Below are 22,718 nucleotides of genomic sequence, written 5' to 3' on the forward strand. Positions count from 1 at the left end.
CAGCCCTGGGTAGAGTTACTGCACCACTGATGAAGCCCTCCAGAACCTTGGCAGTGCACTCGAGACTGTGCAACATTGCCCCTGTAATAGAGAAAGCTTGGAGCACTGAGCCTTGTGCAAGAGCTGAAGCTTGAACCAGAGGCTGTGAACCAACATCAGGTCATGTATTAAAGCAGATGCTTACAAGTTCACTGTCACGTACATGACCTTAGCCCCATTGTTGCTAGTGTGCTAGGCACTCGCTATTTACGTAAATATATCCCAGCTAATACAAGATAGGCTGGTTTGACAAGATAATGAAGAGGGATGTTTTGTTCAAGATATCAGGAACAAGGGGAGGTAACAAACAGCTGACATCAGGAGACATGCAAGGTGGTATGTAAGTTCTTTATCCCAGTCTGTCAGTGTCAGGGTACCTCACCTGAACCCTTTGTCCGGCCAATGGGGCAGTAGGAAGTCCCACTGCTGGACTGAACTGGTCCCGTGGAATGGGTTTACATGTGTTTGTGTACCTGTAAAGTCTCTGGGGCACTAGTACGCTGTGTGACTGGGTTGGACACTGAGAACGCCACACTCAGGGCAGACTGCAAGAAATAGGGCAGACAATCCCCAAAAGCTGGAGGTTTATTCTAAAATTAGATTCACCAAGCCAGTAACAAAAGAGCTCCTGCAGCACCACCCTGGTTAACCAGAAGCCAAACCCAGTCCACCTTCAGGCACATCAGCCTGTGGCTCCTATCCACGCACACAGGTCTAATATAGTGAGAGGTTATTAAAAACCCAATTCACCCTATAGGAGGTTCTTACTAATCCCAAAGGATCAGACACTTACCCAACTACCACACTGTCAAGCAACCTTGAGTAAACCATGCAAATATTTATTAAGAAAAGAAAAGCAGCAAGTTATAATTGGTTAATAGACCAGGTTGGTAGCAGTGATGGAATGGACTGTTGGCTTGCAAAAGTCTCAGTGGTAACTTCCAAAAGATCGGCAGGCCCTCAGCCCATAGTCCCAGATGCTCCTTTTAGTCATAAATCCACAGTCCGGAGAATGTTTCAGGAGCTTGGAAACTGGAGCCACAGCAGTACTAGGGTCTACCAACACCAGAGCAGAAATTCCAGACAGCTGCTTTTTGTCATCTACGCCTGATCGTGGAGGAGGGACCAGGAAGCTCTACAGCAGTAGCTGTAGCAGTTTATATATTACATGCCTGATGCGACCAGAGGCACCAAGTTAGCTGCCGCCAGCAATCCCTCAATTCAAGGATGAGCTCTGCAATGGATTTACATATGGGTCCGGAGACGACTCAGGAGTTCAATCCCGGAACCACAGATGTGCCTGCAATATGTACAGACATTTCCTAGGGGGTTAGTTGTCTGCTGGTAGAAAGTTCTTTTTCCTTCCTGCTCTCTCTTTTCAGCTTCGAGGGCAAGACGCTTCTCCAAGCAGGCCACCACAAGAGGGGATGTCCAGCATTGTCTCATTGCATTTTTGGTGGCAGTCTTCCTGTGTCTTGGGGGAAGCCGTGCTGGATCTTGTTGTTTGAGCGGGCAGGTCCGTTAGCCCAAGAACCGCTCTTATTCATCCTGCCTGGGACAAAGTCAAGGGGTTGGCGGTTCAGTTGATTTGTCAGTGTAGACCCCCTGCCACATCACCTCACCTTTCTGCAGCTTGTATCTTGATATCGGTTTCCCCAACTCCCATCACCAGCCCGCTGGAGCCCCTTCTGTTCCACAGATGGCTTAAGCAGCAGCCTCCACTCTTTTACACAACAGGAGACTGGCCATTTAACCCCTATGGTAGTTGTACAGGGAGGGAGTTCTACAGCAATAGACTGTCAGATGGAGGAACTTCCACACACAGCACCTGCAGGGAGCCGGGAGTTTCCCACATGAGCCAGGGAGAAGTGAAGCTTTGTAGGCCCCTGGCAGCAGATAAGTCACAGAGCAGGTGCCCAGAACACATTTCTATCAGGAGACCCCAAGGCCCTGCTTTCCCACAACAGAGTTCTGAGGAGACACATGATCAGGACCTGGATCTGGCTCTGCCCCACACCAAGCCCTCTGTGAGGCTGAAGCACAGAGCAGGAAGGCCCCACAAAGCTGGAGGATTAACCACAGCAAGCAGCTCATTTTGCACCTAACTTCCCCCATACCCGCCTCTTTACCTGAAGCATTTTGAGCCCAAGCACCAGTGACTAAGAGGAGGAAAGCCCATGGCCCCCCAGGAGCTTCCATCATCCACTCCCCACTCAGCAAATAGCTACATGAGGAAAAGTTGCTCCAACTGGCTGCTTTTATACCTGGGGCAGCAGCACTCAGCTGTCCACGATGTCTCCATTACCAGCATCGGCCACAGCTCCAGGCCCATCCTCTGCAGCTTCTACAGAAGCTAACTCAGGCCAGGAGGGGTTTTGCTGGTATGCCTGTGATACGCTGGGCCCTTGTTGTTGTAGGCTCAACTCCCACTGCAGGTAATATTAAAAACAACCTACTCACTTTCATAAGAGACTTCATGTCTGTTCACAACCCCCTTGTGATAAGACGGAGTTTGTTTATTTGCAAACTTGCTGCCCATTGTTTCCCTGCATCCCGCCAGCACTATATGGGCAACACCATTGGACCCCACCTCCCAGGCAAGGCTCTGAAAGTGCTATGCACAGATGGATGAATCAGTTCTCCCGCTCACATTTGGTGGGTGAGGAAGGGATTATTACACCCATTTTACGGATCAGAAACTGAGGCACTGAAAGGTCAAGAGCTAATTTTTCAAACATCCACTAGTTATGGGTGCTTCATTTGAGACTCCTAGGGCCTGCATTTCACAGGTGCTGGTAACCCAGTTGAAAGCAATGGATTCCTGGACCACAGAACCGCCCACCCCGTTGCCATCCTGAGCCCCCACCCAACTCTGACAATGCCCATTAAACCTGACCCGTCACCCCTGCCACGCCAGCCCTGAGCTACCCACTACAGCTCTGCTGATGCCCCTCAACCCCACCTGCAGCCAGGACCACCTGCACACAATGAGCTGGGAAACCAGGAAGGGATAAAAGTGAGAAGCCCAAATTCCCTCTCCGTTACACTGGTGTGTCACTTCACTGGGCAGCTCATGGCTTCAGTGTGTCTGGGCAGAGGTGTCAGCCAGCTGTGATCTCGCCGTCCTATGGCCCTCCAGCGAGATGTGACCTGGGGCCAGTGACACCAAGTCAACAAGGGCATTGGGAGACAGTGGGTATGAATTGTGACTGGGAAAGGTCCATCTAGGTCGGGCACGGACCTGCCCATACTGCTTGGCATTGCTCAATGTCTCTGACAGCTATAGGGAAGCAGCAGGGTGAGGCAAGCCAGGGGAGGTGGGCAGAGCACCCCGGCATCCCCGCCTCCTTCCAGCTGATAAATACCAGCTCCTAGTCCAGGTCCCAGCACAGCCAGGAGTGACTGGAGACGGAGGGATGATGAGGCATTTGGTGATAATGTTGGCAGGGCTCCTGCTCCTGTCCCTCGCCCCCGGAGGGCTGTGCCAGGGCTGTGGTGAGTCAAATGGCCACGTGCCACGTACCCCTCCCCTCTGTGGCGTGACTTCTGGGGTGGCAGGCGGAGGGGAGAGAATGTGGAGAGCGACGGGCCTGCTGCAGGGTGACAGTAATCCTTCCTCTGCCGAGCTCTTCATATGCATGGGGAAACTGAGGCACAGAGCAGTGGGCTGATCCAGCAGGGGGACCCCCTCCCTCCACACACACACACCCCTACTGAATCCAGTAGTCCTCTGACTTGGGGAAACTGAGGCCCTTCCAGCTCACACAGCCCCCTGCACGCTCCATGGGATACAGTTTCCCTCATACTCCTCCTCCCCTCGTCCCAGCTTTGTAGCATGATACAGACTCAGCCATAACAGTGTCACTTTGGGGGTTGGAGGGTGGAGGTCTGACCCCTGCTGAGCCCCATCCCAGCTCAGCTCATGGTGATTTGAAGAGACACCCCCTGCTGGGAAGCAAGGTTGAGTCTATAAGTGCATCTACACTGCGTGCTTCTTTTGGGGGCATGTAGAATACAATCATGAGCAGCCTCCCAGCACAGATATAAATAGCACTGGAGCTGAGCCGGCCTGGCTTAATATGGAGGACTCTTGTCCAATATAAAACCAGACAATCCTCTTTATGAGAACTTTGTTCCCCATCTGGTACGGACAGAACTGGACGTGCTCTGCGTGATATCAGATGGGGGAACCCTCTCTGCCCCTCCAGTTCTTAAAAATGGCACCCCCCTGGCATGACTTTGCACGCACCACCATGCCCACTGGGGCAGGCCCGTGCCGTTCCCTGAAGTAACGCAACGTCCGATATTCCCCGAATGTGTGAGTGGCCACCTGGTGCCTTAGGTAAGCAGAGTAATGACGCAGCTGAAGAGCGTGGGTATGTAGGTGAGAACACACCATAACCGGGTCTCTACTCACCCAAGCAGAGCCCTCCCATCTACACAGTGATCTTTAGCAGTGTAGTGTGCTGCTGCCTCTCCACTGCTAGAGCCTTTCCCCACCACAAGGAAAGACTCCTGTAGAGGCAAAAGGCTCCACCAGCTCTCCCCTACCAGAGCTTTCCCCCACCCCAGTGAAAGGCTCCTGCAGTGGGGAGCTGCCGGGACCTTCCCTGACATGTGTAGCCACACACCGCAGTGTGAGCACAGCCTTCTTTTCACCGTGGCACCAGCTGCACCTGCCTCCCTACCGCTAACACCGGTGTGCAGTGTGGATGCCGCCCAGAGAACTCAGGAGGAGTTTCTCTTCCTGATGCCCCGTCAAAGGCTGAACTGCAATAGTCTCATTGTCCCTGCCATTCAGGTCTGGCCGCTGCTCACCTCCCATCTCTCCTGCCTCTTGTGCCTGGCCTGGGAAATTTCACACATTGCACCCGGGACGGAGGAGGAGAGGGGAGATGAAGGATGCAGCTGTCTCTGGGCCAAGACACAGGTGACCTGCAGTGTGGGGCTGTGCCAGCATTGGGCACTGGAGATGCTGGCTGGCTCAAGTGCCAGAGTCATGCTCCATCCACCTATGGAGGCTGCAGAGACCCTGCCCTCCTTTTGCCAGGGAGAACCAGCCTGTCCAGGGCATCTCTGCATAGCGACAGTGCCAGGGAGAGGTGGGTAGGGGGGTCAGGTGAGGAGGTCAGGTCTCAGAGCTCAGGCTCCAGGCCAAGCCCCAGTGGCTACCCTGCTATTTTTAATCCTGCAGCATAAGCCCACATCCACTGACCCAGGCTCTGAGACTCGCTGTCAAAGGGTAGCTTTTCCCCTGCTGTCTAGATGTCCCCCGTGTGTCTCTCTCTGTCTCAGTTTCCCATCTGTATGATGTGGATACTAGCACTGCCCTGCCTCCCCAGGGTGGTGTTAAGGATGGTGATCAGGGCCATCTGAAGCACCTTAGGCAGACAGAAGCACATGTAGGAAGGGTTGGGGGTGGGGGAAATGGTTTTGCCGTTCCAGGGGAATTTTCTACGTTTAAAAATTTTTCCTGTCCCAACGGAGGCTGAAGAGTCAAAAATTTTTACAAACACAAAACACAATTTGGATCAATCAACATATTTCCTTTTGATAACTTTGAAGTATTTCAACTTCACACTTCCCCCCCACCACCACCACCTTTTACTGTGTAAATTTACTGAAATTTCTGAATGAAACGTCAATTCTACTTGAAAAAGCAAAACTTTCCAATTTGCACATTTTTTAACCACACGTTTTTCAGGGCAGGAGTTTCTTCCAACCCAGCACTGCTTCTTGAACAGGTCTAATATGGAATCGGCATTTTTCAGTGAAAAAAATTGTTCATTGAAATATCCTGACCAGCTCTACACGTAATCCATGCTATGCACTATGGCTGCTTCTAGTGACTGGCTGACCTACAGATTTACGGTCACCTATAGCTCTCAAGCTAATGATCCATGGCCTTTAACTCAAGCAGTAGAGAGTCATAGATCCAGAGGCGCTGAACATTCAACCCACGCTAATCTTCTGAGCAGAGGGCCATCATCTAGATCATTTCAATCTTCACTTCTGTCTCTTTTTCTCCCCTTGCACTTTTATGCCTCTACCGCCTTCTCTTTAGATTTCTGCTTGACTCCCATGGGAGTGGAGTCCCTGCAGTGGGAGACTCACCCCCATCAAGGGATTAGGGGCTGTTCTTCACCCTTTCTCCTCCCCCCACAGACGACAGCTCCCCCTCCATGGACGCTCTGCCCCTTAGAAACTCCCACAACATCAGTGTCACCTACACCGTTGCTGATGGCGTGAGCCACTCCTTCAATGACTCCATCTGTGTCACCGTGCCCCGAGATTCCTTCTTCTTCGATGTGATGGAAAACGCCAAGAATAAAGACCCCACCAGATTCAGGTACCTGCTCAGTCTGGCAACTCTGCACCCATCACTGGCGTAGGTGGCAGTGGAGGGCTGCAGGCTGGATGGCAGCACAGCCCTCCTAGGGCAAGAGAGATGGAAAGAACGGAGGGGTCCCTAGGATCACAGGGAGGAAATGGCCCTATTACCTTCATCCTGCATGGCTCCCATAGCCAGCAGTTTGCTGGAGGCGGGTTAATGCATCAGGGGCTGGGGAGGAGAGTCAAGGCTGGTTCCTTTACCTCACTCAACTGCACTATGTCTCAGGGAGGTAGGGAGATCGCAGCTCAGGCAGAGGCCAACTCGGATGCTTTCCAGTTCCCCCCAAATGGCATGGGGGCTCAGCCCCATTGTGTCCTGGGTTGCACGCCCTTCGGGAGTGGGAGGTGGAGGACTATGATGCAGGGTAAGCAGGCCTCCTGCAGGACTCTCTTTCTCTCCTCAGCTTCACGTACACTCTGAGCGTGAGGGGCGCATACATCACCTCCGTGCGGGGCCTGGCAGCCGATAACACCCAGCGCACCTACTGGCAGCTCCTGAGCAATGGCAGGCCGCTGAAACTAGGTGGGACGGCAGGGGAGAGCACGGACTGGGGGGCAGTGTGACGGGGGAAGGGGTTGAGGAGGGAGAGAGGGAGGAATAAGGGGGTGAGAGGCGCAAGAGAGAGGGGATGAGAAGCGGGAGAAGACAGACCAATCCAGGGAGGCGCTGGCGTGGAGCTGTGGGGATGGGGCTGAGGGGCTTCCCTTATCCTCTTTCCTCTCCTCTTGTTGCAGGCGCTGGGTGCTATGCTGTCTCTCACAGGAAGGGGCTGGAGGTCAGATTCTCCAAGTACTGAGCTCCAGGCCCTGGCCAGCCTGGGATGGCGTGGGAGTGGCTGTCATGAACGTGCAACGTGTCTTGTGTTCACGTCCCTATGACTGTTTCCCAAACGCTGCCATTCTCTGTCCCTGGCTCCTGCAATAAACCCTTTACAACAGACGGCTGTGCCTTGAAGGTTATTCCAGGCAACTGGGCACACGGGGTTGCAGTGTCACTCTCCTTTGGCCCGGTCCCTCTCTGTCTGCACCTATAGCAAGGAGGACGGTTCAAACCAGCTGGTGCTGCTTCCTGCTTTAGCCTCTGCAAGGAGTGGGAGGTAGCCAGCTGAGCTGCAAGCAACCATCCCCAGGGTTCACCCAATCATAAGCTCAACCTGCTCGGTGAGGGGAGCGCCCCTCAGTCTTGCCCCATCTATCGTCTACCCCACAACAAACTTGGCTCCCTTTGTCATCAGACCCAATAAGCTGGTTACACGTTCTATTGAGTCACCCCATCACCTTCTCTTCAGGCTACTATCGCTGCGCTGCCCCTGGGTGCAGTTGTTGGCAGAAGGGATTGAATTTGTTATCTCTGGCTCTTAATACCTGGCCCTCTACAGGCCACGCTAAATGAGCCGGCTCCTTGCCAAAGCTGCAGCAGGCTGAAGCTCAAGTTCGCTTAGCCACCACTAGAGGGAGACTAAACTTTACCTATGGGCTGCAGTAGGCATACGAAGTAAACCGAGCTCCTCCAGTCTACCGCTCCAAGGTGTTTTCCAAACCTTTAATCATCCTTGGGGCTCTTCTCTGACCCCCTCCAATTTATCAACATTCTTCTAGGACTGCATTTGGGGTTTGAGCACCAGGGCCTGTTTGAAACAAGCGTCCATGCCTGGAGACAGCAGGCATCTGAGAGCAGATGTAAATGGAGACTGGATTGAAGAGAGATTCAAAAGACTGGGACGGTTTACCTTAGAAAAGAGAAGAACAAGGAGAGATGTGGCAGGCTATAAAATCACAATTGCTGTGGAGAAAGTGAAAAAGGAACTATTATTTACCCCTTCACATAACACAGGAAGCAGGGGGTCACCCAATGTAATTAATAGGCAGCAAGTTTAAAACAACTATAAGTGTAACTTGGTTCAACAAAGAATTATAGAGTTCCTGGAGGCTAGGTCCATCAATGACTATTAGCCCAGATGGTCAGGGATGCAACCCGCTGCCCTGGGTGTCCCTAAATCTTTGACTGCCAGAAGCTGAGACTGGGTGACAGGAGATGGCTCAGCGCTAAAGTGCCCTGTTCTGTTCATTCTCTGAAGCATCGGCCCCTAGCAACTGTCAAATGACAGGATACAGGGCCAAAGGGACCATAGGTTTAACCCAATAGGGCCATTCTGATGAGGAGTCAACATTTTTCATAAGGTTGAATGAGATTTTTTTTAAAAATTTTTTCATTACAGTGTTTCAGTGAGAGATGGGAGTTTTTGAAAACAAATATTTTAAGAGCAGCACTCCCCCCAGCAGTTAATTGAGGCATTCTCCAGTCTCCCCTACCAAAATTAGAAGAAAGGGAGGGAAATGAGATCCCCACACTTCTTCCCTTCTGCCACACTAAGCTGAATGTTTTGCTTTAGGTTTTTGAAAAGCAAAGTATTTCATTTTCATCACAAGCTTGTTTGGAAGTTGGCTGAAGTGACACTTTTCCCACAAAAATATTTAACCACCCCATTTTCTAGGAGAGTTTTCACCAATTCCAGTTTAAAGGTCCTTGGAAAACAACCTCCCTGAACCCGCCCACTGTAACATTTGGTTACAAAGGAATGAAATTCCAACCAGCGCTGTCATTTCCCATAGGTGTCCAGCAGGGGGGCTTAAGAAGCAGTGGTGGCCAGAAGTGAAGCTTGGCATTCTCTTAGGAATGCCGAGTTCAGACTAGCCTGTTTCCTCCACTGCTCCAAGGCTTTGCTTTCCAAGCACTTGAACACTCTCAATGCTGTCATGAGGGAGCTGACATTAGGCCAGGACAACATGGAAAGGGGAGAAAGAAGGAATGCTGAGCCAAGCTTATCCACACACTGAATTGCTTCCCACTCCACTCACTAGGAGGTGGGGCTAAACATTCGTGGAGGCCTGAGCACGTTTAGATCACAGCTTCCCCACTCTATGGCTCAGGGTATTTACTGCCAGAGGAGGATGGAGGAATTTACACTGAGTGCCATATACAACCTTTCTGGCAGGAGGTGTCAACAGACACCCACAAGGGCCATGGTTCCTCTTAACATTAGAGCATCAGCTTGAGCCAGCAGCCAGAAATGTGGGAAAACTAGTTGTCAGGCGGGCTGGCTTGAGTGGGGTGGCATTTAGTGTATTGTGTGACATCAGTATGGCAGAATCATAATAATCCATGTGAGATATGCCATGTCAGGTACTGTTAAGGAGGTTATAATGTGCTAAATAAGATCATAATACTTATGTTCATGTGAAATATTTGAAATGGAAGTTATTTGCCTGGGCAACACCCCAGATAGGAAGGCTGCAGAACAATGGCCTGCATAATGACTTGGAGCCACATGCAGAATGAGTTTGTTAGGACTCAATGAAAAAATGTTTCTTTGGAGGGGACCAGAGTGGAGGCCCAAAGCCTAGCCCCAGCAGGAGGGTGATGTAAAGGTAGTGGAGCAACCAGTGGGGAAGTATGTGTCACTAGTGAACTGACTAAACCCTTGCAACTGTTTGTAAAAAATTGAATAACATTGTTACCTCCATGATGAACCTTACAAGGAAGAAGCCTGCAATGGAGTCCAGAGTCACGTAAGCAGGTTCTGGTGACTCAGTGGTAATGCTGGCCTCTCCCTCAGGGCCCTTTGCACCTGGGAATGCCTTAATGGGCCATTATGCAGGCCATTGTTCTGCAGCCTTCCTATCTGGGGTGTTGCCCAGGCAAAACAATTTGAAATACAGACATCTCAAATACATCTATAACTTCCATTTCAAATATTACACATGAACTCAAGCCAGCCCGCATGACACTAGTGACAACCCCTCCCTCAGAGGCAATACTTGCCCACTTGCAAGCACTGAGTCTGTGTATAAGAGAAAACTTCAGAGAAAAGGATTTAGGGAACACCACAGCAGTGACTTAAAAGTAAACATCTGTCCCATAAAACCTTGGTCCTGTTTTCTTCCTTCGCAATGTAAGGGTCCAATGGACAGATGTCCCTTTAGCACACCAGTCCCCTTTCCCTCACTGCACTCCACTCGTGGTTTGTTGTCCAAGATCAGCAAAGTCCTGGACTCCGGGGGTGCATTCAGGTGGATACACTTCCTGCCTGAGTGTAGGCTGTACGCTGATTTTTAGTTGCTTGACCATAGCGACTCCATTTTAGCTAGCTTCTTTGTTCATAGAGGCAAGGCTGTTCCACTCTGTGTAAGGATCATGGAAAGTTTTCGCAGGAAAGCAAAAGGAGATAAGCCTCGGCCGGATTAAGCAAGTTGTGCAACCTTGATAGATAAGCTGTAGCTAGTTGCAAAACACCTGCAAAAACATCTTATGAATATGCATACCTTTGTAAGTAGAAGTAGAGATAATATAGGCCAATAGTTATAGAGAAAATGGGTTTGTGCCCTTGTAAGGGGGATATGTATGCTTTTGTCATTTGTATTTAGGTAGTAATAAGGTATAAAACTGTCTGTAACTCTGAATTCAGGGTCTTTTTCCACTGTCCACTTGTGGGCTTGGGGATTGACCTTCTGCAGAATAAACTCTTTTGGAGACTGTCCAGCCTGAAATCCTGTGTGGGTCTCTTATCGGTGCAGGGTAACGAACCACACTTGGAATCTTTTTCCAACAAGGGGGGAAGGAAGATAGTGAAGTCATGCTGTGCTTTGAGGTTCTACCACCTAGTCAAGTTCTTAGCCACTGCTGCTACCCCTCTGGCATGCTGTTTTGCCACAAGACCCTACCCACACTACATCTAAGGTCGGCCCCTTAAATCAGCTTATTAGTGATTTCAGCTCTAGTGATCGCTGAGAAGGTTGAAATGAGTAGAAGAGCAGGAAGGCCTGTCAACCACAGGAGGAGAAGATGGTCAAACAACCTCTAATCCACACGACATAGGAAAAGTCCATTACCAAATCCAAGTGACAGATGGAATGACATCACTACCACAGACTTAGCAAGTGAGCTTACAGCTAGAAAGACTCCCTCAATGAGGATCTGTTCAGTATAGTTCTCTATCCGCCAGCTGTACGATACAGATAACAAGGTTTCATTACCCCTGCACCCAAGATTTAAGTGAAGTTAAATGCAAAACTGATCACTTTGGCAAAGCAGGTCTGGGTGCTGATCACACAGGCAAACTAAGTGTGTCTATGCAAAGACAGGTGGCTCCTCACCTCTTTTCTGCCAGTTCCTCAGTAGATGGCAGGCGAGGGCTCAGTCTGATAAATGGTTTATGCCTATATAAACAGTCCAATGACCAGCCACAGGAAAGCAAGATCCTCAACTGTAACTCTCCCCTCTACCCACTGATAGAACAGCACTAACAAGTGTAAGTCCCAGCACTCAGACATCTAGGCCAAAAACCTGTGACTCTGCAGAAGCCAAGCCTGCAATCCACCCCAGTAGCTACTAAATTTAGGCAGAGCTGAACACTTGAGTGAGAACCCAGTTCTTTTCTGAGCATGGTTGCTATGGGGGGCGGGGGAAGAAGAGAGAAGGATCTGAGATGTGTCACTCCAGAAAGGCAGCCATGCCCCTCATTGCCTTCCCCCCGTCCCACCAGGGGTGGTAGGAGACAGGGCTAGGACCAGCTGTGTTGCCTCCTTTCTCCCTTCCTCTCCCACCGCACTGAGTTGCTGAGGGTCACAGGATACCAGGGCACATTCAGTCCCCCAGAACAGAACTTGCCCTGATACCTCACCTGATGGACAAGGAAGTCCTGTTTGTGGCCCAGTTAAACTTTTGAGTGCACGTCTCTCTTCATTATAAAGGCAGCCCCACTTTAGGTACCAAAGTGGCAGTTGACTTGAGTTTTGGGCATTGGTTGGGTCCATCTCAGCTGCAGAGAATTCAGCCACAATGAGCTGAGGGGGAAAGCAAGTGGAGAGATGGGACCAAACAAGTCATATCAGTTGGACGACTATCTCCATATCCATAGGTGGCTAGTCCATAGGACCACAAGGACCAAGAGTAGCACGGAGTGCATTTCTTTATCCCAATGCCCAGCAGAGCAGAACCTAGGAAGAGATGGAATGTAGTTGAGCATGTAGACTCAGTGTCCTCCCCACAGCCCATTTACAGTGGGGGACTATCTGAGACACTATTGCTAAAAAGAGGAAGGCGCTTCCTTCCACCAGGCCCAGAAGTCAGATTACAGCTCCATGTGGAGGATATGATGATCTTTTGGAAATCAGACTCTTAGTGGTCAGCGTGTCTCCTTTCCCCCATTTAACCATGGCCAGTGACACCAGAAAAGGTTTCCTGACAGCCAGCCAGGTGGTGCTGACTTCCTCTCACCCCAGCTGCTGCCAGAGGAATGAGACACTTGTCAATTGACTGACTGGTCTATTTGTTTATTTTAAGAGGAAACTGGTGGTTCATACAGAGCCAGACTCCCCACAGGCCGCAGCAACCACAGCACCAGGTTTCGTAGAGGCTACATTGGTGTCCCCAGAGGCTGTGGGTGCCATGGCAACAGCACTGGTCTCCCCCGTGGCAGTGTCAGCGGCACCCATCCGGTACCCTCTGTGGTAGCGCTTCGTGGAACAGTAGCAACCCAGGATACCCAGGAAGTCGAAGAGGGAGCACAACACCGCAATGGCCAAGGTGGTGATAGAGAAGGGGAGCCGCAGCCCTGTGGGAAGGGAGCACACAGCAGCACTCTGAGAAGCTGTGAGGCCATGTGGCTGAAGCAGCCTGGTTCTAGCAGGCCCCCCAACTGATAGGCTTGCAGTGTCATTCTCCACTGGGGAATAGTGGCTGCCACCTAAAGGCATCGACCCTTGTGGGGAATGGTCCAGCCAGGCTCCCTTTTCCACCTGGCCACCCCCAGATGCTGCTCTGGGCCTATGGGACATGGTGACTTGGGCCCCATTTCTAGTGGAAGTGCCTGACTCCAGTCTTCCCTCACCCTAGATTTACAGGATATGGGGCCCAGCCCAGTCCCTGCAGCCAATGGCCACGACCCCATTTGTCAGTTCTGCTCATTGGCAAGAGCCTAAGGAGTTGAACAGTCTGCTCATGACCACATACAGCAATGGGTCACTCACTGACTAGTAAGTCATGGGAGTTGGTTTCCCTCCTGTCAGCTCCCGCACCCCGTGCCAGGGGGGCAGATCAGAGCTCTCACTCACCTGAGGAGTCCTTTGTTTCCCCTCGGATGATGGGGTTTGCGGCCCGATTTGGAGGGAACAGGACAGGGCGGCTGGTTTTAGGTGTGCCAGAGAAGGGCCCAGTGGAAGACAACTCAACAGCCCCTGCCATGGCAGAGGTGAGCTCTGCGGAAGCCAATGCAAGGGGGCTGGAGACGAGTGTAGTGGACAGATTGGAGGCCAGCCGGATGGGGCCAAGCTGGAGATCTGCTTCCCCGAGGAGCCCTGCAGGGGGAGAGCAGCCACTCTGAGCAGATGCAGGATGCCTTGCCACTTCCTCCTGCAATGCCAAGTCCCACCAGCCATCAGCACAGTTTGGTGGGGCCAATGCCGCATCTGCAACAAACCAGAGGAGCAATCCATCCCCCTCACCCCTGCTGGAAGCTGCTGGGCTCAGTTCTCATGACAGCCTGACTGGGAGCTTCAGTCTCATGGGCAAGAAAGGAACAAGCTCTCCACTGCCCCATACCCTAGGAGGGGCCACATGCCCACAGGGCAGCCCCTGCTCTAGTGCCAAGGCTGAGCTGTCTGAGGGGGAAGGGCACAGAGACTGGAGGATCCCAGGGAAATGTTAGCCCAGCCAGCCTCCCTCACACCACCAAGGCATGGCAGAACCAGGAACACGCCGCCAGCAGGACCCCGGAGGGTGGAAGGCAGGGGGACAAAGTTACCTTCCCGATAATGAGGCTGATGCCGGCGCCGCCTCCTGATTCCGCAGCCAGCAGGGGAAGCGCAGCAGGAGCAGTCGCCCCCTTCCTGCGAGCGCCAGACTGTGGTGGCTGGGTCATAGGAACAGGCCTTGTTTCACTGATTGGCAGGGCCAGCTGCCACCGCCTTCAGGTGGCACAGGAGGTAGATCTGAAAGCATGAGAGATGTCACAGCAGGGTGTGGTTCTGGGCTCTCCTTACGTCCCCTACAGATCTCAACCCACTCTGTGGGGTCAGGCTGAGGGAACCTCCCCACCAGCACCCACTGTCCCTGCACCTCTGGCCATCCAGGTCCCCAGGGGAGACAAGACCTGAGAGCTCAGCCCGGCCCTGTGGGAGAGTCCCGCATGGAGATGGCTGCCATCTTGCATTGCCAACACCCACCCTCTTTAGGTAAGTCAGCACCCTTCCAGGTGGCTCAGGCCCCCAGCACGGACCGAGTTGTTGGAAACATTGGTGAAGACAAAAGTGTCCAGCTGGAAACGGAGGAACTGGTCTCCTCGTAGGGTGAGGAAGCGGGAGCGGCTATGCTGCCCATCCACAAGGCACCTGTAGGGAGGAGAAGTAGTGGTAAGATCCCTGCCCCCCTCACTGCCATGAAGCCAGCCAGTGACCTCTGTCCCTGGGCACTCACCCGTGGTCTGTGATGACCTCATATTTCATGGAGGACTCCATGCTTGGCCGGGCCACACACTCATCCGCATAGATCTTCAGAAGCGCATGGCTGCCCATTCTCACAGATGCCTGGATGTTTATCAGGTCACCAAGGTAGTAAGTGGGGTCAGACAGGGGGGAGGACCAGATACCTGAGGGCAAAACATAGGGGAGAACACTAACTTGGACCCTCTTTGGCCAGCCCCCACAGACCAGTAAGGAGTGTCAGAGAGCAAGGTTTGTTGGAGGCAAAAATCAACAAGGAAACAATATTGAGAGGGCATCAGAGCTGCAGGAGTGAGATCCCAAGGCTGGCATAATAGGGGGCAGCAGAATGAGACTAAGGGTACTAATAGAGTTGGAGGGGCATCAGCAAAGCTGGGGGAGAACAGGACTGAGATGCATTGATCAAACTTGGGGTGCTCCCTGTTCCCTCCTTTAGAGAGCAGAGTAGGGAGTATCTGCATGAGCAATGAAGCCCTTTCCTGGGCTATTCCCGGACGACAAGCCTGGCCTGCATCCAGGAGCCCCCTAGCATGCCATTTAACCAGACTGGGGGGAGCCAAGGAGGCAGACTCCCCAGGAGACTCCAGAGGCCCCCTAAATACACCTGCACTCACTGTCGTAGACGTCCAGGGCAAAGTCCAGGCACTGTCTGTGCATTAGGGTGGAGCTGAAGGGGGCCCAGGTGGGCTGGAGGCCCAAGGAGGAGACATTCCCAGTCCTGGAACAGAGCAGGGACAGTCACTACCTAGGCTCTTCCCCCACCCCCAGGATCTCCCACTCTTTGGCAGCATGTAGCTCTCTCCTTTGGACCTATGCAGGCAGCCATTTTGTAGCCCCTTTCCTCTTCCCCAACTCCACAAATACGGGGGCATAACCCCAGCAGGATCCTCCAGTTCCATGTTATAGCATCTAGAGCCACCCCCACCCACTGGCTGTGGGGTGACAGAGCAGAGCCATGGTGAGGAAGCCAGCTGAGACATTCATGAGCCCTGATGCATTAGTAGTTCAGGCCCTAGGACTGCACCTTACTGTGTACACCAGCGCAGCATACGCAGGCACTAGTAGATCAGCATCGCCTTGGTGTAGGTGACAGGCAGCTCACATGGACCATCAGGCCCCCCAGGCTCTGCTCGGTCGTGCATCCCCACAGCTGAGCCATGGGTATTAGCTACAGCTGCCCAGGTCTTTGCCTGAACACTCAGTCTCTGTGTGACAGACCCAGCGGTCACATCCCCTCCTCAGCAAGGTAATACGGGACACAGGATGTCTGGGTTATTAGCAAAGCTCAGTGGGGCAGCCCTGCAGTGCCAAGGCTGCTCTTGGAGGGAGAGTGAACAAGTCCAGACAATAGGCATAGACTTTCCACCTCAAAGCAAGCTGGGGCCATTCTCAGCCACCAGCACTGCATGGAGGATGCTCCCTCACCTGGAATAGAAGCAGTCTATGGGGACTGAGAAGGCACTGGCTCGGATCACGCCCCCCACAGCAGAAGGTCTGTAGTAGAGGAAGTTTCTGTAGTGGATGGTGTCAGGAAGGAGCTATGCAGAGCAAACAGCACCAACGGTCAGTATCCCCCCAGGCTACTCAGCCTGCACCAGCCACCCAGCAGCATGGGACCCTGTCCAGCCATAGCCCAGGAGGATAGCTACTGCGACCAGCCCCAAGGGGGAATACACTATTGGAGAGACCCCTCTCAGCACCAGGTCCAGTCTCCCCAACCCTCCAGCCTCTGCCATTCATAGGCCAGGAATGAGGGGCCAGGGAGGATAGTAAATGGATTCCAGCTAGAGGGAGAGGGGAATAGATTGGTCACTGCTGTAGCATTGTCAGCCCTGCTTGGTCTAACAGCAGGGCTTGGACCTGGCAGCAGGAATCCTAGATGCATGAGCTGCTACTGCAACAGCTAGAGGAATCCATCTCCCCACCAGGAGCTGTAGCAGATGCAAGTCTCCGTGGATCAGCCACTAGATGGGAAATGCAGTGCTCTGAAGGTGGGGTTTACAATGGTACACTGCCCCACTTTACAAAAGAGCAGAGTAGAGAAACGAAGTAGCTGAGGCAATATCTTTTAGAGGACATCCTGGTGCAATAGGAGATACTGCCTCACCCACCTTGTGTCTCCAATATCCTGGGACTGACACAGCTACACTGCATAAAACAGGGGACTGGCCATTTAATCCATAGGGAAATGGCACAGGTAAAGAGTTTTCTTGCCACGGCCTGGCAGGTGGAGCAACTTCCACACCCAGCATTTGCAGGGAGCCCAGGGTTTCCCACGTGAGCTAGGAGGAAGTAAAGCTATGGAGGCCCCCTGCCAGCAGCTAAGTCAGAGCAGGTGCCCAGAACATTCCTAACAAGAGGCCCCACGCCTACTTGCCGAGAACACAGAGTTAAGAGGAGAGACGATCAGCAGGACCTAGATCCGGCTCTGCCCAGCCAGCAGCTCTTCCGTGAGGCTGGAGCACACAGCAGGAAGGCCCCACAAAGCTGGAGGATTATCCACAGCAAGCAGCACAGTTTGTACCTAGCACCTCCCATGCTCCCCTCTCTTTACCAGAAGCATTTTGAACCCAAGCACCAGTGACTAAGAGGAGCAAAGCCCATCGCCCCCCAGGAGCTTCCATCTTCCACTCCCCACCCAGCATACAGGCACATGAAGAGAAGCTACCCCCGCTGGCTGCTTTTATACCTGGGGCAGCAGCACTCAGCTACCTGCAATTTCTCCATTTTCAGCACTGGCTTCAGCTCCAGGCCCATCCTCTGCAGCTTCAGGAGAAACCAGCTAGTTAATAGCCCTGCCTGACCTACAGCCCTTGGCATTATTGGTTCAGTTCCCACTGATGGTAACGCCCGCCCTTCCTAGGGAGGGTAAATTAAAAGCCACACACCCACTTTCATAAGAGTCTTTATGTCTCTTCACAACCCTCTTATGATAAGATGCGGGGTTTTCTTTGTAAAATTTCTGCCCATTGTTTCTAGGGTGACCAGATGTCCCAATTTTATAGGGACAGTCCCCATATTCAGGGATTTGTCTTATATAGGCACCTATTGCCAGCCACCTCATCCCAATTTTTCAAACTTGTGAACTTTTTACCCTACCTGGGGCACAGAACTGCCCGCCCAGCTCTGCCAATGCCCATCAAACCCGACCCTACACCCCTGCCACCCCATCCCTGGGACCTCTGCCACATAGAGCTTTGGTGATGAGACTCAGTCCCAACCCCTAGTCCTCTGGCCTCCCTGGACTGCTCTGCCAAGGCCCCTCAATCCCAACCTGCAGTGCTCTGCTATCCTAGCCCAGGGCCCCCTACCCCAGCACTCCTGATGCCCCTCAACCCCACCTGCAGCCAGGACCACCTGCACACGATGAGCTGGGAAACCAGGAAGGGATAAAACTGAGAAGCCCAAATTCCCTCTCCGTTACACTGGTGTGTCACTTCACTGGGCGACCCACGGCTTCAGTGTGTCTGGGCAGAGGTGTCAGCCAGCTGTGATCTTGCAGTCCTACGGCCCTCCAGCAAGATGTGACCCGAGGCCAGTCACACCAAGTCAACTGGGGTGTGTGCGGCGGGTATGAATTTGTGACCAGGAAAAGTCCATCTAGGTCAGTGGTGCCAGTTGGATCCTCATAGCACCCCGAGGCCATGTGGAGGGAGCAGTGGTCTGACAGCCCTGGCCATCTCCGTCTGTGCTTTCCTCTGGGGCATAGACCTGCCCATACAGCTTGGCATTGCTCAATGTCTCTGACAGCTATAGGGAAACAGCAGGGTGAGGCAAGCCAGGGGAGGTGGGCAGAGCACCCCGGCATCCCCGCCTCCTTCCAGCTGATAAATACCAGCTCCTAGTCCAGGTCTCAGCACAGCCAGGAGTGACTGGAGACGAAGGGATGATGAGGCACTTGGTGATAATGTTGGCTGGGCTCCTGCTCCTGTTCCTCGCCCCCGGAGGGCTGTGCCAGGGCTGTGGTGAGTCAAATGGCTGCATGCCATGTACCCCTCCTCTCTGTGGCGTGACTTCTGGGGTGGCAGGGGGAAGGGAGAGAATGTGGAGAGCGACGGGCCTGCTGCAGGGTGACAGTAACCCTTCCTCTGCCGAGCTCTTCATATGCATGGGGAAACTGAGGCACAGAGCAGTGGGTGACCCAGCAGGGGGGATGAACCCAGTAGTCCTGACTTTCCCTTCCAGCTCACACAGCCCCCTGCACTCTCCATGGGATACAGTTCCCCTCATACGCCTCCTCCCCTCGTCCCAGCTTTGTAGCATGATACAGACTCAGCCATAGCAGCATCACTTTGGGGGTTGGAGGGTGGAGGTTTGACCCCTGCTGAGCCCCATCCCAGCTCATCTCATGGTGATTTGAGGAGACACCCCCTGCTGGGAGGCAGGTTGAGTCTATAAGTGCATCTACACTGTGTGCTTCTTTTGGGGGCATGTAAAATACAAACATGAGCAGCCTCCCAGCACAGATATAACTAGCACTGGAGCTGAGCAGGCCTGGCTTAATAGGGAGGACTCTTGTCCCATATTAAACCAGACCATCCTCTTTGTGAGAGCTTTATTCCCCATCTGCTACGAGGACAGAACTGGACGTGGCTCTGCGTGATATCAGATGGGGGAACCCGCTCTGCCCCTCCAGTTCTTAAAAATGGCACCCACCATGGCATTTCTTGGCACGCACCACCATGCCCACTGGGGCAGGCCCGTGCCGTTCCCTGAAGTAACGCAACATCCGATATTCCCCGAATGTGTGAGTTGCCACCTGGTGCCTTAGGTAAGCAGAGTAATGACGCAGCTGAAGAGCATGGGTATGTAGGTGAGAACACACCATAACCGGGTCTCTACTCACCCAAGCAGGGCCCTCCCATCTACACAGTGATGTTTAGCAGTGTAGTGTGCTGCTGCCTCTCCACTGCTAGAACCTTTCCCCACCACAAGGAAAGACTCTTGTAGAGGCAAAAGGCTCCGCCAGCTCCTTCCTACCAGAGCTTTCCCCCACCGCAGCGAAAGGCTCCTGCAGTGGGGAGCTGCCGGGACCTTCCCTGACATGTGTAGCCACACACCGCAGTGTGAGCACAGCCTTCTTTTCACCGTGGCACCAGCTGCACCTTCCTCCTTACCGCTAACACTGGTGTGCAGTGTAGACACTGCCCAGAGAACTCAGGAGGAGTTTCTCTTCCTGATGCCCCGTCAAAGGCTGAACTGTAATAGCCTCATTGTCCTTGCCATTCAGGTCTGGCCGCTGCTCGCCTCCCATCTCTCCTGCCTCTTGTGCCTGGCCTGGGAAATTTCACACATTGCACCCGGGACGGAGGAGGAGAGGGGAGATGAAGGATGCAGCTGTCTCTGGGCTAAGACACAGGTGACCTGCAGCGTGGGGCTGTGCCAGCATTGGGCACTGGAGATGCTGGCTGGCTCAAGTGCCAGAGTCATGCTTCATCCACCTACGGAGGCTGCAGAGACCCTGCCCTCCTTTTGCCAGGGAGAGCCAGCCTGTATAAAGCATCTCTGCATAGCGACAGTGCCAGGGAGAGGTGGGTAGGCGGGTCAGGCAAGGAGGTCAGGTCTCAGAGCTCAGGCTCCAGGCCAAGCCCCAGTGGCTACCCTGCTATTTTTAATCCTGCAGTGTGAGCTCACATCCACTGACCCAGGCTCTAAGACTCGCTGTCAAAGGGTGGTTTTTCCCCTGCTGTGTAGATGTCCCTCGTGTCTCTCTGTCTCAGTTTCCCATCTATACAATGTAGATACTAGCGCTGCCCTGCCTCCCCAGGGTGGTGTTAAGGATGGAGATCGGGGCCATCTAAAGCACCTTAGGCTGACAGAAGCATATCTAACAACTGTTGGGGGTGGGAGAAATGGTTTTCCCATTCCAGGGGAATTTTCTACATTTAAAAATTTTTCCTGTCCTAACGGAGGCTGAAGAGTCAAACATTTTTACAAACACAAAACACAATTTGGATCAATCAAAATGTTTCCTTTTGATAACTTTGAAGTATTTCAACTTCACACTTTTCCCCCCTTTTACTGTGTAAATTTACTGAAATTTCCCAATGAAACGTCAATTCTATTTGAAAAAGCAAAACTTTCCAATTTAGACATTTTTTAACCACACGTTTTTCAGGGCAGGAGTTTCTTCCAACCCAGCACTGCTTCCTGAACAGGTCTAATATGGAATCGGCATTTTTCAGTGAAAAAAATTGTTCATTGAAATATCCTGACCAGCTCTATACGTAATCCATGCTACGCACTATGGCTGCTTCTAGTGACTGGCTGACCTACAGATTTACCGTCACCTATAGCTCTCAAGCTAATGATCCATGGCCTTTAACTCAAGCAGTAGAGAGTCATAGATCCAGAGCCGCTGAACATTCAACCCACACTATCTTCTGAGCAGAGGGCCATCATCTAGATCATTTCTATCTTCGCTTCTGTCTCTTTTTCACCCCTTGCACTTTTATACCTCTTCCTCATTCTCTTTAGATTTCTGCTTGACTCCCATGGGAGTGGAGTTCCTGAAGTGGGAGACTCACCCCCAACAAGGGATTAGGGGCTGTTCTTCACCCTCTCTCCTCCCCCCACAGACAACAGCTCCCCCTCCATGGCCGCTCTGCCCCTTAGGAACACCCGCAACATCAGTGTCACCTACACCGTTGCTGATGGCGTGAACCGCTCCTTCAATGACTCCATCTGTGTCACCGTGCCCCGAGGTTCCTTCTTCTTCAATGTGATGGAAAACGCCAAGAATAAAGACCCCACCAGATTCAGGTACCTGCTCAGTCTGGCAACTCTGCACCCATCACTGGCGTAGGTGGCAGTGGAGGGCTGCAGGCTGGATGGCAGCACAGCCCTCCTAGGGCAAGAGAGATGGAAAGAACGGAGGGGTCCCTAGGATCACAGGGAGGAAATGGCCCTATTACCTTCATCCTGCATGGCTCCCATAGCCAGCAGTTTGCTGGAGGCGGGTTAATGCATCAGGGGCTGGGGAGGAGAGTCAAGGCTGGTTCCTTTACCTCACTCAACTGCACTATGTCTCAGGGAGGTAGGGAGATCGCAGCTCAGGCAGAGGCCAACTCGGATGCTTTCCAGTTCCCCCCAAATGGCATGGGGACTCAGCCCCATTGTGTCCTGGGTTGCACGCCCTTCGGGAGTGGGAGGTGGAGGACTATGATGCAGGGTAAGCAGGCCTCCTGCAGGACTCTCTTTCTCTCCTCAGCTTCACGTACACACTGAGCGTGTGGGGCGCATACATCACCTCCGTGCGGGGCCTGGCAGCCGATAACACCCAGCGCACCTACTGGCAGCTCCTGAGCAATGGCAAGCCGCTGACACTAGGTGGGACGGCAGGGGAGAGCACGGACTGGGGGGCAGTGTGACGGGGGAAGGGGTTGAGGAGGGAGAGAGGGAGGAATAAGGGGGTGAGAGGCGCAAGAGAGAGGGGATGAGAAGCGGGACAAGACAGACCAATCCAGGGAGGGGCTGGCGTGGAGCTGTGGGGATGGGGCTGAGGGGCTTTCCTTATCCTCTTTCCTCTCCTCTTGTTGCAGGCGCTGGGTGCTATGCTGTCTCTCACAGGGAGAGGCTGGAGGTCAGATTCTCCAAGTACTGAGCTCCAGGCCCTGGCCAGCCTGGGCTGGCGTGGGAGTGGCTGTCATGAACGTGCAACGTGTCTTGTGTTCACGTCCCTATGACTGTTTCCCAAACGCTGCCATTCTCTGTCCCTGGCTCCTGCAATAAACCCTTTACAACAGACGGCTGTGCCTTGAAGGTTATTCCAGGCAACTGGGCACACG

At 52.9% G+C, this 22,718-nt stretch overlaps 1 protein-coding gene and 1 pseudogene across 1 annotated transcript; one reads left to right on the forward strand and one right to left on the reverse strand.

Moving 5' to 3' along the window:
- Nucleotides 1-12,752: 12,752 nt before the first annotated feature.
- Nucleotides 12,753-17,688, reverse strand: LOC137148638 (zona pellucida sperm-binding protein 3-like; annotated as a pseudogene).
- Nucleotides 17,689-18,804: 1,116 nt separating this feature from the next.
- Nucleotides 18,805-22,660, forward strand: LOC137148594 (transcobalamin-1-like). The gene is made up of 4 exons (XM_067541479.1): nucleotides 18,805-18,896; nucleotides 21,510-21,693; nucleotides 22,142-22,260; nucleotides 22,473-22,660. The coding sequence occupies exons 1-4, from the start codon at nucleotides 18,818-18,820 to the stop codon at nucleotides 22,532-22,534; spliced, it is 444 nt and encodes a 147-aa protein (XP_067397580.1). The 5' UTR covers nucleotides 18,805-18,817; the 3' UTR covers nucleotides 22,535-22,660.
- Nucleotides 22,661-22,718: the final 58 nt, after the last annotated feature.

This window comes from Emydura macquarii, unplaced genomic scaffold (assembly GCF_026122565.2).
Source record: "Emydura macquarii macquarii isolate MOO-44397 ecotype Brisbane River unplaced genomic scaffold, CSIRO-AGI_Emac_v2 contig_670, whole genome shotgun sequence".
NCBI classification, from domain to species: Eukaryota; Metazoa; Chordata; order Testudines; family Chelidae; genus Emydura; species Emydura macquarii.